The sequence below is a fragment of the Polyodon spathula genome, chromosome 4 (genome assembly GCF_017654505.1).
Source record: "Polyodon spathula isolate WHYD16114869_AA chromosome 4, ASM1765450v1, whole genome shotgun sequence".
Classification (NCBI taxonomy): Eukaryota; Metazoa; Chordata; class Actinopteri; order Acipenseriformes; family Polyodontidae; genus Polyodon; species Polyodon spathula.
In genome coordinates, this window is record NC_054537.1 from 1924039 (window position 1) to 1940416 (window position 16378).

Sequence of the window (16378 nt, forward strand, 5' to 3'; positions counted from 1 at the left end):
TTCACGGCATCTTCTCAGCTAAATCAAGGTTTATGTAATACATTATTTTTTCCTCCATCATTCTGGATACTCCTGAAACCAAGTTTGACACTGTGCATTGAAGCCGTTCTCCGATTGCTCGATTACTTCGTTGTTCGAACAAATTGCAAAAAAATAGGATTCACTCCTATTTATTTTGCATGGCTGCAGTGTTGCCTCGGGTGTGAAAGATTAAAAAGTATGAGTTCTAATAATTTTGTCGCATCAGGTCTGGTGTGCCGTGGCCTTACGGTAACTCTACAAAACAACGACACCAGAAGGGACTCCACAAACGAGATCTATTTCTCCCCTATCCATTCTATAACCTCAAGTCTCCCCTCGTGTGCCGTGCAGTGGCTAGAAACCTCGTCTCCTGAAACCAAGTTCCAAGCCTCAAAATGGCTCTGTGTTCCCTCAGCATAAGTCTACCCTCATAATCCAAAACATTTCAACCAGTATGTATTAAACTAGAGTTTCTCAACCAGTGGAGAGACAGGGAAAGCGAAACCGACAGTCGTAGCACACTCACATACATTCTGAATTTTTTTATGCTTAAATGAATTACAATAGACAAAAAGAAAGTAGAATAGTGCTGAATAGTACTACATTCTGGAACATACATGTGCAAAACGTCAGTGATGTAGCAACGGAAGACAAATGGCTCTCGCTAGTATGAGAATTTAACAAAAAAAAAAAAAAAAAACACCACCACAACAGACTATATGCCATGGAAAATAGATCAGAAGATGAAGCGTTTTTTGAAGAGAAAAGGTTAGTGATGGTGGAGCCGGAAAGTTGAAGTGAGTAGTGAGAAAGTACGATCCCAACTACATTCAGTTTGGTTTTAAAACAGCAGGTGATCCAGATCTAAGGCCCCAGTGTGTTGAACGTGGGGAGGGGTTGTCCAATGAAGCACCAAAGCCTTCAAAGCATTAGCAAACTAAACACCCTGGACGCGTTGGAAAGCCTAAAGAATATTGTGAACGGAAGAGAGATCAGCTAAAAAGTCAATAGATGTCTAGAAGTTCGCTCACAACACATTCTAAAAGCCCTGAAAGTATCTTACCTTGTTGCAGCCCATACAGCCTGCTGTAAAAAAGCTTACAGAATTCCGTTGCCTTAACAGTTTCGTTGTTGAAAAGGGATTGGACTGGAAAAATTGCGTTGGAGTATGTACTGATGGGGCTGCATCCAAGACGGGAAAACACTGTGGTGTGGTTAAACAAATGAAAAGAGAAAGCACCAGTAGCCAAATGGATGCATTGATTTTTACATAGAGCCTGGCAACCAAAACAATGTCACAAGAACTAAATGAAGTAATGAAGATTGCAGTTAAAACTGTGAACTACATAAAACATAATGCCCTGAATTACAGAGGAGAGCATGGAGTCTGATCATGTGCAATTACTATTTCATTGTGAAGTCTGGTGGCTTTCCAGAGGGAAGGTGCTGAACCGCTGGTTTGAAATTGAGGTTCATACTTTTCTTGAAGAGAAAAAATATCCCATGGCAGTGCATTATTCTGACTGTTTTTAGCAAAGCTTGCTTACTTGTTTGACATATTTGACAATGTAAACCAACTAAACTCATTCAAGGAAGAAACAGCAGTGTGTTCTTGGTGGTTGAAAAAATTGAGGGATTTAAGAGAAGTTAAAGAGGGGCGATTTGAAATGTTTCCAAAAGCTTACTCAGGAGTGGAAGAGCATCCCCACATTGACATCGCCACAGCTGTCAAAGAAATGTTCAGATTATTTCTCAGAAGACCGCCGGAATGACAGCCTTTGGATTTTGGACCCATTCTCAGTAGACCCTGTTGCTTCAGACGTTGCTCTCTCCACAGCCTTGCAAACCCAGCTGATGGAACAATCAGCTGACAGCAGCCTAAAACTCCACGTTTCAAAAGCTGACCTTGCTACCTTCTGGATCTGAGTGGGACGTGAATGCCCAGCTCTATCAGAGAGGACGGTCAAGTTTCTTTTGCCGTTCACCACTACTTACCTGTGCGAGTCAGGATTTTCAACTGGGATCTTCACAAAGACTGCATTTAAGTCTAAATTAGCTCTGTACAACTTTATCGACCACACTAAGAGTCAGCTTGTCTCCAGTTGACCCAAGACTGGATCACATAATTGACCAGAAGCAAGCACAAGTGCCTCATTAACTGCTGGCAAGTCGCTATAAAAATATATTTTAGTTATTGAGAGGATTTACAAACTAACTTATTGTACAATTCGATTTAGTGCAAAATAGACAGCACATCAATATAAAGGATGCCTGCTAAGAAAAAATAAAATGGAGAAATCAGAGTTTTATTGTATTTATGCCTGGTGGGGGTGCTAACGAGGCTCTAATCACGTCTGTGGGCCACATAACCAAGTGGGCCTTGAGGTGGAAAAGATTGAGAAAAGCTGTATTAAACAATGCAGTTATACAACCAGGTCTCTATAAAATGTAAAAACACATCCTTATCTCTTCAGTATTCTCACAATTGAGCACTTCAGATGAATTCAAAAAGGTGGCATCCTTTAAATAACCTTGACAAAAAAGCACTGCTCCACTTTCAAAGCTTAAACACGGTTTTGGCTACTGACCATTTCCAATGTTTTGAAAAACTCACAAAAGATGACTAATAAATACCTAACCCTCTTATAATATTGAGACCCCTGAATCCCTTGCACAGGCAGCACTAACCGGAATAGTTTCTTCATTCTGGTCTGGGGCAGTGGGATGTTAGTAATTACACACTCAGATAAGGGAACTCCCTCTCTAAAGAAATCTGTCGGTCTGACTCATTAAAATACAAATAAAAACCAGACTGTTTAATAATGATGTACTGGCAACAGCTGTCTGATCAGATCAGCACCTCCACATGAAAGGCACTATACAAGCCCAGGATTGCATTGTCATCTTCTGACTGTAGCGTCAGTGAACTGTGCTTAATGATGGTATTGCACAGGAAGGAGGAACACGTGTCTCTGTGTCTAGACAGGTATCAACATCATGCTTTTAAGTTTGTTAGTCACATGTGTCCTCATAAGTAGGCTGCTGCCTGGAAGTCAACATTTCCAGAAATACCCCCCATCACAGATTTTCTTTCAAAGTAAATCTTATTCTTAATCCTGTTTGCATTTTTTTTTTACTTTAACAAGCTGCTGTCATAATCTGCCCTTCCCAGTGTTGCACAAGCATTCTTTGTCAATTGTGAACAATTTTACTTGACAAGCCTCAAGCAGGGTGACCTGAGCAATCCTTTTGATTTAAGAAAACAGAAATACAAGGACTGGCAGGAGCACGGCTGTAAATAAGGCTGCAAACTGAAGCCCGCTAGAATCAAGAAGTAACCCATCACTGAAACACTGCCAGCCAGTGGCGCAGAACGACACTCGGGTTAGTCATCTCCAGAGGGAAGAGTCACAATATCATTCCTGTGAAGTTTGTTACAAACAACTGCTTATTATTTACTTCTGGTCTCGGTCATTCGATTTGAATAAATTACAGCTGCAGTAGGCACTTTACAAACTATTTAAAATTTTATTTTTAGACTTCTGTGTGCAATTTGATGCTACCTGACCGGAAAGATTGAAGACGCTAATTTTGAGATGGCAGCTAGACACTAAACATGGCAACTAATAATCAGGATAGATCAGTCACCCAGAGCTGTTCGTAACTGCAAAAAAGTACAGGAAAAGTTGTAAGACTAGGAAGAAATACAGCAAGGTCCCATACATTTCACAGGTATTGTTAAAACGTGTATAGACACGATACTGGCTCTAAGCTAAAACTATAGAAGGTATGAGACAAACAGCACAGGCTGCATCCAGAATAACCACCACTGCTATTCACTCCTTATGGGTCTCACAAGCCAACTGTACACTTGTATTGCACTTTGATGGAAATAAAGACTCTCATTGAATAGCAGTTTATCCATTCCTGGTTTTACTCCGAGTTTAATAAGACACACTGTTGCTAACCAGGCTCGCATTAAAAACCTGCAATGGGTGAAACTGCAATTCGCATCTCTGTTAGTATGAAACCAGACTGCAATGCAATAGGAGGCTTATTCCCATCCCTGTTAGTATGAAACCAGACTGCAATGCAATAGGAGGCTTATTCCCATCCCTGTTAGTATGAAACCAGACTGCAATGCAATAGGAGGCTTATTCCCATCCCTGTTAGTATGAAACCAGACTGCAATGCAATAGGAGGCTTATTCCCATCCCTGTTAGTATGAGCCCAGACTGCAATGCAATAGGAGGCTTATTCCCATCCCTGTTAGTATGAGCCCAGACTGCAATGCAATAGGAGGCTTATTCCCATCCCTGTTAGTATGAGCCCAGACTGCAATGCAATAGGAGGCTTATTCCCATCCCTGTTAGTATGAAACCAGACTGCAATGCAACAGGAGGCTTATTCCCATCCCTGTTAGTATGAAACCAGACTGCAATGCAATAGGAGGCTTATTCCCATCCCTGTTAGTATGAGCCCAGACTGCAATGCAATAGGAGGCTTATTCCCATCCCTGTTAGTATGAGCCCAGACTGCAATGCAATAGGAGGCTTATTCCCATCCCTGTTAGTATGAGCCCAGACTGCAATGCAATAGGAGGCTTATTCCCATCCCTGTTTGTATGAGCCCAGGCTGCAATGCAATAGGAGGCTTAGTCCCATCCTTGTTAATATGAAACCAAACTGCAATACAATAGGAGGCTTATTCCCATCCCTGTTTGTATGAGCCCAGGCTGCAATGCAATAGGAGGCTTATTCCCATTCCTGTTTGTATGAGCCCAGGCTGCAATGCAATAGGAGGCTTGGTCCCATCCTTGTTAATATGAAACCAAACTGCAATGCAATAGGAGGCTTATTCCCATCCCTGTTTGTATGAGCCCAGGCTGTAATGCAATAGGAGGCTTAGTCCCATCCTTGTTAGTATGAAACCAAACTGCAATGCAATAGGACACTTATTCCCATTCCTGTTTGTATGAGCCCAGACTGCAATGCAATAGGAGGCTTATTCCCATCCCTGTTTGTAGGAGCCCAGGCCTCCAACAGGTTAGTCCTTAGTGCATTTCCTCACTGGGCGTCTCCCTCCCATTGGCTTCAGAACAGCTCAGTGTCGGTGGCTTCGTGGGCAATTTCTTCTTCAGCACCAGCACCTCCCTGAGCTGCACATTAACGCACATATTAAAGAAGAATGCATGTTATGCACTGTATGCTAAACCCACCCAAGAGTCCAAGCTAATTAAAGCAATCAGTTAACTGGCAATTGATCACAGAGGAATAAAAAAAAGCGAGAGAATTAAGTGCTTAGCCAGCAGCGATTAAGCTGCAAAGGAATGCTGCTCTCTGAATGAATAAAGAGGCAACAGGAATGAGTTGAGAGCTGGATGAAAACAGACTTCTTAAAAGCACCAGGCTTTGCTTTTTATATTCAATACTGTACTGACCTGTTGGGAAATATGTGATCTTCCCCTGTAATAGCACTGTGACTATTTCCAGGGAGTTTGCATGTGTAATTTTTTACTGATTATAAACAGGGATTCATAATAAAGCCCAGGAATAGAGATCAGACTCCTACTGCACAGCAGGTTTTACCCATTCCAGGCTTTACTAAGAGCTTGATTAGCCACAGTATGTATGGGTAACAAGCTCAGGTGTGTCTTAAACTCATAGTAAAATGAGGAATGGATCAAACACCAGTTGTGGTTAGAACATTGCTGGTACAGAGCAGCTCATTCTGCAGCGAAAAAGCAATGTACAGTTGTGAAGGTTTTTATACATAGAGTATAAAGCAAGGATATATGCATTCATTCACATCACATCTTTGTTTTCCTACTGAAGTTCCACACCGTATTCAACCCGAGTACGCTACCGTACACTCAAGGTAACACCGACACATTTTCAAGCTAATCGTCTCACTGTGGTTCTTACCTCCAAGCATATGATAGAGCCCTGATGCTCTCGAAAGACCCTGGTCTGTTCTCCTTTAGTGAGGTCCCATCTGCGCACAGTGCAGTCCGTACTCCCAGAGAACAGTGCCTTGTTTGCGGTGTCCAGTGCCAGGCAGAGGATGGCCCCGCTGTGCCCACGCAGAGTCCGGTAGCAGCGCCCGTCGGACACGACCCAAAGCTTGAGGGTGCAGTCAGTGCTGCCTGTGATGAGGAAGTCTCTGACCTGCTCTCTGTCCGGCTCAGGAAGGAGGTCCTGGGAGGAGCAGTGGGCGAGAGCGAGCACACAGTTCCGGTGTCCACGGAATTCCTGGAGCTGCCTGCCCGTCTCCACACTCCAGCACCGCGCGGTGCGGTCGTAGGAAGCACTGAACAGGCAGCCTTGGGTCACCAGGACTCTGCAGGAACGAGAGCAGAACCAACCAGCGGGAATGCGTTTCATTCACTACACCTATATCCCTAATTGAAATCACAACTGGGAAACACTGCAAACGCAATCACTTGGCTTTTATATATATAAACAAATATGTACCGTCTACAGCAAGAATCACTTTACATTAGTATTAATTCTGAAATTTTATCTGAAGACATTCTAAATGAACCCAATGAGTTCTGCAATATATATTTTTAAGTGCTCTTTAATAAAAGTATTAATAAGAATGCATGCACCTGTTGAAAACCTAAGAAATCCACCATAGTGACTGCAGTCTCTAAATTCACTATGTCTAGTGTGTGTGTGAAAATGAAATACATCACTAGTTGCTCACCCGTTTGCCCTGTTTAACAGTTTATGATCATTTTTGTTCATTAAAAGTGTGAACATAGTTTTATCAGCCAGTAGGGCTATTAATCATATTTATCATTCAAACAACCCAGCTTGAACACAGAGGGCAGACTGCTCCTGTACACATTAGATTTGCCAATAGTGTCAACTCAGTGAATCATTTCTTTAACTGTCAACCGCAAAAAACAACCAAACAGAGAGAGGGAAACTAAAAGCAGTAGACCCTTTGCAGTGAACAGTAGCAGTAAAGTAGCGCTCAGATGCAGAGCTGGGAACAGATAGATTAAGAACGAGGTGAAAGAGCAGATTTCTATCAGTGGAGAGTGACAGTCAGAGCCGCACTCTGACAATCAGCATGACAAGAAAATGACAGACTTCAGAAAACAAAGCGGCTGTTTAAAAAAAAAAAAAAAAGTGGCTGTTTAAAGATGTCACAGTTTGGTGTTCAAACAAGTATGATAATCGCACAAATCATTTTAAAAAGCCAGCTGCAGACTGTTTCGAACATCTAAATTGACAAGTACAGCTTGATACGCAACACAGCCTGCCATGAGGCAGATACACAAACCAGCATGTATTGCACAGACAGCTCCAGAAACTGCTTCCCTTGTCAGACAACTGTACAAGCTTTCATTTATTGGCCAGGGGTGGCTTCTTTTGTTAAAACAGATTTCCGTGAGGGACAACGATGCGTTACCGGGACAACAATCTTTCACAACATATACTATAAACAAGGTTGCTAGTTCTGCATTTGCGATCTCACTTATCTACTATAAGTTATCTTATTAGAATCACAGATGCAGTTTGGGACTTCTGCTCAAACTCTACAAAATGCTTTTTGTTATAACAAGAGACACCTTGCACACAACATATTAACTTCTTATTATAAATCGCGAAAGTAAATGTTCACTATTGTTTTTATAGTCAAACAATGGCACATGTTGCACATTTCCATTTACAGTATAGATTCATAAGTACAGTTTTGAAAGAACAGCGTGTTACAGATTGCTATACCAAACACGTAACAGCAACACAGTAATATCTGGTGGAATACTAAGCTACAGAAAGCTCTCTGTTTGCATGTCTGTCTTTCACTTTTCACAAACACTCAATGCAACGCTCACCTGTTGACAATGGAGGAGTGTCCCTTGAAGACAGCCGTGCAGCCCCCTGTCATCAGGTCCCATCTCCGGACGCTGTGGTCCGCGCTGCATGTGTAGGCAGCATCGTTCTCCAGGTGGCAGGAAGTGATGTAGTTCTCATGGCCTGTGGGGAGGGAAGAGTACAAAATAAATAAAAAGGAAGCTTTGTGTAACAGAGCGGAGGCTGGATGCGCACCACTGACCCTGCGCACCACAAGCGAGTGTCTTAACCACCATGCAAAAGAGCCGGGCTCGTCTCCACTTGTGTTTGCTTAGAGCTCCTAGCCTCACCTCACCGACGGGACAGGATCTGGAATGGCAGTGTATCACACAACACTGCAGAAAGCAGCACAGTCTCATTCCAGTATGCATGGCTTCAGTTTTTTTTTTTTTTTTTTTTTTTTAATAGTTATGGATGACAATGTCAATCACCACTGCTGCCCTTGTTGCATAAAGTGTGCCTGTGTTGTTTACAGGTGACAAATCACTACAATGTAGATGGTTTCATGTGACAGATTCTGCCTAACTTGTGCACCTGGAGACTCCTTGTGTTGAGACTGGGCGCGAGTCAGGAGTAAGGCTCTATTTTTTCCCACAGATTTCACCATCCGTGAAATTTACCCATCGTCATACTATGTAGTTCCTGTCAATTCAACACAGCAAATGTTTGCCTGATTGATGCACTGCATTTATGAAGCTGGCAGCCGGATTAGTTTGCTTCCAGTCCATGACTGAACACACACTGCACAGAGCGGCACAACTTCTTTAAGATGTCTTCAATGAAAGACACCAGCTGCATCAAAGACCGGAAATATTTCTGCTAAAGATCGCTTTGTCCAGTACAGTAGACCTATAAACTGTGCAGGCCGAGTGCAGCACGAACATTCAACCAGTGCGCCTACAAACTGTGCAGGCCGAGTGCAGCACGGACATTCAACCAGTGCGCCTACAAACTGTGCAGGCCGAGTGCAGCACGGACATTCAACCAGTGCGCCTACAAACTGTGCAGGCCGAGTGCAGCACGGACATTCAACCAGTGCGCCTACAAACTGTGCAGGCCGAGTGCAGCACGGACATTCAACCAGTGCGCCTACAAACTGTGCAGGCCGAGTGCAGCACGGACATTCAACCAGTGCGCCTACAAACTGTGCAGGCCGAGTGCAGCACGGACATTCAACCAGTGCGCCTACAAACTGTGCAGGCCGAGTGCAGCACGGACATTCAACCAGTGCGCCTACAAACTGTGCAGGCCGAGTGCAGCACGGACATTCAACCAGTGCGCCTACAAACTGTGCAGGCCGAGTGCAGCACGGACATTCAACCAGTGCGCCTACAAACTGTGCAAGCTCAGTGCAAATTAAAATAGGTGTGATCTCTATTTAAAAAAAAAAGGGGGGGGGGGTAATGGTTTGCTGTTTAATTCATCGATTTCTATTTATCACCTTTATAGAACACCTTTATTTTACAACTTGACTCTTTTCGTAGATGTTGTCCCATTATGTGTTTGAGGGCTCAAACAGCATCTCTGACAGTAACACACTGCAGTGCAGGTACGAGCCCACAGGTAAAGTCCCAAAATGTTTACAGAGTCCCCACTGAGGGGCATTTTTTACTCTGTCACATAAACCTGTCCCACAAGATGCGCAGTGAAAACTGTCCTATATAATCAAACACCACAGCACAAAACAATATCGTTTCTAGGATATACAACAGCATGCACTGCGGTATCATATAGGAAACTAAAGCGTTTTGGTAACACTTTAAAATAAGGGCTGCAAATTCTAATGAGCTCAGTCTGGATAGCCCCCGAACACCACCTGAATGTCTTCTGCATTTCCTCCGAGTTCTGAAATCATTCATTTTGAATTCAGCCCCGTGTCGATTTCATTACATGATCCTTTTGTAACAAAAGATGTTGATCACATGTATAAGGCAAAACATGAAAATAACTCAGTGTTGTGTTTACAGTACTTCAGCAACATGTTTCAACAACTCCACCGGACAAGAAGTTACCCGTCTCCTTAATCAGAAACACCAAGTTCACATTTTCTATCCTATCACTATACAAACAGAACCACATACTTATTCTGTTGAAAAGCGCGGAACTCGCCTGCGACTCGCAAACACACACCCATCGTCACATTTAACTAAGAAAAATAAATACACGGGTAGGCCTTTAACATTTGTTTTCAATATAAATAAATAAATAAATAAATACAAATGGAAGTAACAAACCCTGGAATAGCATGCAGCACTGCTGTTCCGAAGTGCTCCACAGGCGGGCGGTCCAGTCCTCGCTGCCGGTGAGCAGGTAGCGCCCGTCCGGACTGAGGCTTAGCCAGTTAACCCCGCCGCAGTGATCAGCGCAGACTTTCCGCAGGGAAGCAGATCTGGAGCTGCCGCTCCCCATCACCACTGCCTCGGCATGAGGGCTCATCAACTTCGCGCTGGCTCCACCCGAAAACCCCGGCCATCAATGCCACAGGCGATGTTTAATTAGCTTTTGTTGCACCTGCACCTGGAGCTTATGTAGTTCTGAACATCGTCATATTATTATCTTGATCCAGCAAGACAATCCAGTGTAACGCCTTACATTGTGTCCGAGATGAAAGTCCCACGGAACATACACCCACAATTCACTTCACCACTTCGAAAGTTATGTGTGTGTCAGTTTGTTGATAGCCTAGTTGTACTAACTGCTCACTGGTGCAAACATATTCCCAGTTAAATCAATAAAACAGTGCATACGCATACATACGTGTATTCATACCGGTCCAGCAACGACTTTAAATTTCATTCGGATTTTCACACTTCATGCAGTGTTTTAAACACCCGTAGGCTCACTAAACAGAGAGATTTAACTTCCTTTGCTCGTGTTCCACCGCACTCTCCAGGGTTTGCTGTTCTCGAGTTTTATGCTTCCCCGTTTATGAAGTGCGCGCTGACCTGCTCTTGGGCACTTTCCCCACTTGCCTCAAGACCGCAATGCTGCCCTAGCGTGGGCTTGTTATTAATGGTAACTGTGATCCAAACTGTCAATCCACACTCCAAGCCAAGTAACGCTACCCTCCTGTCCTGAACAGGGATTCCCCCCGGTCTTAAAGGTAGGCCTACCAAAGATCACAGCGTCTTTGTTAGGTTCGGTTAAGTACGCTATGTAACACAATTTTTGTTCCTGGGTAGTAAGTGTTATTTCCTAATTGTTTATGCCTCAAAAGTATAGAAAATGGCTATTATTCCCCACAGACTTTGCTTTTGTGACCAGGACAGTGATATTTTGAAATTTACCTATTTCCAATGAGAAAACTGTCTTTTTGTTCATATAAAGTCAGAAAAAAACAACATATGAATCCAAATTAACATGTATTTATACTAAAGTAATACAAAAATGACTACAAAAGATTTAGAAGTGAGTAGTTTTTCGGGATTTACGATTACACTGTAAATCACTTTCACGAATCAGCCCCCAAATGTAGTCTCCCATCATGTTCTCATTATACTGTCCTTGGTAGCGGCGTTCAAAGTTCAGTATATCCTGGTTTAAGCGCTCGCCTTGCACCTCCGAATACGCTCTCATGTCCTCCTTGAATTTATCAAGATGATCATCAAGGATATGGACTTTGAGGGACATCCTACAGCCCATTGTGCCGTAGTTCTTCACCAGAGTCTCAACCAGCTCCACATAGTTTTCAGCCTTGTGATTGCCCAGGAAGCCCCGAACCACTGCGACAAAGCTGTTCCAAGCCGCTTTCTCCTTACTAGTGAGCTTCTTGGGGAATTCATTGCACTCCAGGATCTTTTTTATCTGTGGTCCAACGAAGACACCAGCTTTGACCTTTGCCTCAGACAGCTTAGGGAAGAAGTCTTGAAGGTACTTGAAGGCTGCCGACTCCTTATCTAGAGCGCTGACAAATTGTTTGATAAGGCCCAATTTGATGTGCAGTGGTGGCATCAGCACCTTCCAGGGGTCCACCAGTGGCTCCCACTTGACGTTGTTCCTCCCCACAGAGAACTCGGTCCGCTGTGGCCAGTCCCGCCTGTGGTAGTGCTCCTTGGTGTCCCTGCTGTCCCAAAGGCAAAGATAGCAGGGAAACTTGGTAAAACCGCCTCGGAGACCCATCAGGAATGCCACCATTGCAGGCTCTTGATGCCATCTCAGAAAAATGCAGATATGTATCCACTTAGGCAGCTGGAACTAAACTGAACTGGTGGGCTTAAGGCCCCTGTATTTATATTACTATTTGTATTACTGGAAAGTTCTAGAAAGTTATAGACGTTACTCCAAGTTTACTCAGCACTGAATCTATCTGGAATGTTCTGGAAAATAGGTACATTTCAAACTATCACTGTCCTGGTCACAAAAGCAAAGTTTGTGGGGAATAATAGCCATTTTCTATACTTTTGAGGCATAAGCAATTAGGAAATAACACCTAATACCCAGGAACCAAAAATAAATAAAAATTTGTTACACGGTGGTATCACCAACACCTCAAAAATAAATAAGTGAAAAACATTCGAACCGTTTGTTTTTAGTTTTAATGTATGACTAGTGTTCATTACGTTTCTAAAGGAAACCTGTATGAAAAGCTCTCTTTAAACAGAAAATAAGAAATACACCTAGGATTCAGTGCCGCCATGTGTTTTAGGGCCAAAGGTTATTCGTTTACATCTTGACTACATTTTCTGGAATGTTATGAATTTTGATTGAATTATTAGGTCTGTTTTTGTTTTTTTTCCCCCAGATACCTTTTTAAACTTCATCGTCACAAAAGACCACGTCGTTCTTCCACAGTATTTCCCATTACAATCACTGTCCTGTGTTGCTGTGTTTGTTTAAAAAAAGCAGGGAGTTGCTTCTAACTTATTATTATTATTGTTCTAGCAGCAAACTCCCTGACACATCATATCACAAAAACATTGTTTTATAATATTTTTTTTTACAGTAATATGCTCCATGTCAGGATTAAAAAACAAAATTAAATGTTGCCTGAAAGAATTTTTTGCCAATAACAGGCTGCTTTCTGCTTCCATTGGATTACACCATGGGAATCAGCTTGCAGGATCTGTAACGCTAGAAGCCTTTGTTGTACACTTAAAGGCGCAGCACAATGAGGATTAGCAGGGCACCATATACGAGAGCTGCTTAACCTTTTCCCTCAATGGGCTTTGTTGTTTGTAGTCATTATTTGGTATAATGTGTGGATGAGAGGCAGACTGCTAATCAGCAGGTGACTTTCAATATAATCTTCCCTGTGAAAAGCTGGTTAACTAAGAGCAGGGCTCAGGAGAAGGAGGGACACCGTGCGCTTTCGGTTTTTTATTTCATTCTGCGTCTTGTTATTTATGGATTTATTATGAACCTAGAAAACCGAACTGAGACAAAGTCCTGGTTTCATTCCAGACCAGCGGAACGGGGAACAGACTCATGAACATGTGTTACAGTTAGATCACAAGCCAGAATTTCATCATGTGGATATGTATTAGATTACCCCATTGCTTCTGTAGTTCAGCAGTGTGCACATGTATTAGAGCACCCCATTGCTTCTGTAGTTCAGCAGTGTGCACATGTATTACAACACCCCATTGCTTCTGTAGTTCAGCAGTGTGCACATGTATTAGATTACCCCATTGCTTCTGTAGTTCAGCAGTGTACACATATATTAGAGCACCCCATTGCTTCTGTAGTTTTGATTTCTTGCACATATTAAATCAAACAACTGAGCTGTCTAATTTAATTGATTACTTTAATATGCCACACATGCAATTCATTTAAAATAGTAAGAGAAAAGGAACAGAGAGCCACACATAATAAAATGCATGAGACTTTTTAGATGTTGTTTAAGATGCCTAATTAAAGCACAAAGTGGTCTAACATTTTTCTTCATGAGTGCCTATTGTTTCTATAAGTGGGATACCACAGAGATCAGTATTGGGACCGTTGTTATTCCTAATCTATATAAATGACCTGGACCAGGACATAATCAGTAAACTATGCAAATATGCAGACGACACGAAACTGGGAGGGGCAGCCAACTCCCAATCAGCAACTTCAATAATACAAAGAGATTTAGACAAGACTCAAGCTTGGGCTGACACAGGACAGATCACATTTAATGTGAATAAGTGTAAAGTCTTACACAGAGGGCGCAAAAACATTAGAGACAAATACAGCATAAATAGTAAAGAAGGGAAGAGGAGGTTATGTACGAAAAGGACTGGAGGTAGTAGTGGATGAATCTCCTACGCCAACTAGACAGTGTGGAGAAGCTATAAAAAAGGCAAATAGAATGTCAGGTTACATAGAGCATAGGTGGGCCGAAAAGACGTTTCTCGTTCTTGAATTTCTTATCTTCTTATTACTGATCAGAAATGTCAATTCTCACATCCTGAGGATTCCGTGCAGGTAGGTATATAAAGGGTAGAATTGACACATCGTGACATGTTTTAATACATTTGCACATTACTGTATACAGTGCATGATGTGTTGCCAGCAGAAAACAGAATCTAGTTGCATAAATAAAGTAGCTTTTCTAATTTCAAACATGCGTGTGCGTTCCAGGATTAAGTACAAACACACAAAGAATATGTTTCTTTTGCAGGAACTGCATGTGGATCGAGAAGATTTGAAGCCTGTCACCAGTTCTAAAAAGCACAGGCTTGTGTCACTTCCTGTTTTGCAGCATTCGTCTCTATTGAACTGAAACCTTTTTTTCATTCCGCCTGCTAAAATATGCAGTTTATTTGCACTCCCTGAGCGCCAGCCACAAAATAATTAACTCTCTACTAACCCTCCAGGGTTTCTCGCTGCAATGCATTCCCCAGGATGAAAACATGCTGCTTTATAATAAAAATAACATTCATAACCAAAAAGTCTCTATCTCCTTCAGTCTCTATTTTACACTTCATATGTTTGTTTTAAGTTTTGGCAAGGCAACTTCTCAAACTCCATGGAGTTCACAGAAACTGTTTTAAAATTTCTAAAAGTTAAAATAAACAATTGTGACCATTCAAAAATATAGAAAACAAGTACTGACTAGACATTTTAACCTGAAATCCAGGGTTTGCTCATTACAAACTGGACATTCAAGGCTCACAAACATATGAATGCTAGTAACAATGCTAAATCACACGGTCATACAAAACAAATTGATATAAATCTGGGTAGAGTACATTAACCAAGTGTTTTTGTGATTAAATAAAAAAAAAAAAACAAGAGTGTACTAATCAAGCTGCTGGACTTCTATTTGTTGTTTGGGTTTAGGGAAATAGAGAGACAAGATACTGTAGAGAGAGATGTTTTTCTTGATGTATGAAGAGACACTAGAGGGCCTAGGGCCATATTTTTAAAGCATTTACTCCAGTCTCTAATGAACTGCTATTCTATTATGTGGTAAAGCACCAGCTTATGTTAATAAACCACTAGAAACAAACAACTAAGTAATATACAGGGTGATTAGAAAGTAAGTTTACCACATCAACGCACCGTATCTCACACATGGTAGAGCATAGGAAGGTGAAATTGCATGCGGTCATTAAGGGAAACAGGTTGTACTTGTGATAAGCCTTGTAGCAGCAGACCACCGACACCAACGAAGTGGCTGAGATCAGCCATGCTGTAGCAGAACAACCCAGCACAAGCACACGTGTTGTCGACCGCCGCCTGGGTTTACCCAATTCAACTGTTCCTAAAGCTCTTCGTTCAACTCTGCAGATGCTTCCATACAAGCTGCATCATGTTCTAGCAGTGGAGGAGACGGACTTCATCAGACATGTTGATTTTGCGCTGCAGTTGTTGGCACGTCTGGAATTGGATGACCAGTGACCTGCTAATATCCTGTGAATGGATGAAGCACACTTCACCCTGTCTGGAAGTGTGAACATGCACAATGTGTTATCTGGTCAGAGACTAATCCACATGCAACACTTACAGATAACTTTGTTATTGGACCTTTTTTTCTTTAAAAGCCATCAGCAAGGAGACCTCAAAACGTGCCCAGTCACTGCTGTACGGTACCACACCATACTGACCACCCATGTCATTCATTTGCTGCAGCAACGTGATGAATACTGCAGTCTTCATGCAGGATGGTGCCCCACCTCATATTGGTAACCAGGTGAAACTGAATGACTTAAGATCTACATGATGAATAGAAGAGCACCACCACTCAGATTGAATGATTTAAGATCTACATGATGAATAGAAGAGCACCACCACTCAGACTGAATGATTTAAGATCTACATGATGAATAGAAGAGCTCCACCGCTCAGACTGAATGATTTAAGATCTACATGATGAATAGAAGAGCACCACCGCTCAGACTGAATGATTTAAGATCTACATGATGAATAGAAGAGCACCACCGCTCAGACTGAATGATTTAAGATCTACATGATGAATAGAAGAGCACCACCACTCAGACTGAATGATTTAAGATCTACATGATGAATAGAAGAGCACCACCGCTCAGACTGAATGATTTAAGATCTAC

The 16378-nt window shown here is 42.2% G+C and overlaps 1 protein-coding gene across 1 annotated transcript in view; it reads right to left on the reverse strand.

Moving 5' to 3' along the window:
* LOC121314047 (WD repeat-containing protein 86-like) overlaps window positions 1–10966 on the reverse strand; it is a 19617-nt gene extending 8651 nt beyond the window's left edge. Inside the window, exons 1-3 of the mRNA XM_041246837.1 lie at window positions 10124–10966; window positions 7871–8012; window positions 5946–6360 (exon numbers count right to left, since the gene is read on the reverse strand). Of these exons, the coding sequence (XP_041102771.1) occupies window positions 5946–6360; window positions 7871–8012; window positions 10124–10325 (759 nt within the window). The 5' untranslated portion in view covers window positions 10326–10966. The remainder of the gene's footprint in view (window positions 1–5945; window positions 6361–7870; window positions 8013–10123) is intronic.
* Window positions 10967–16378: the final 5412 nt, after the last annotated feature.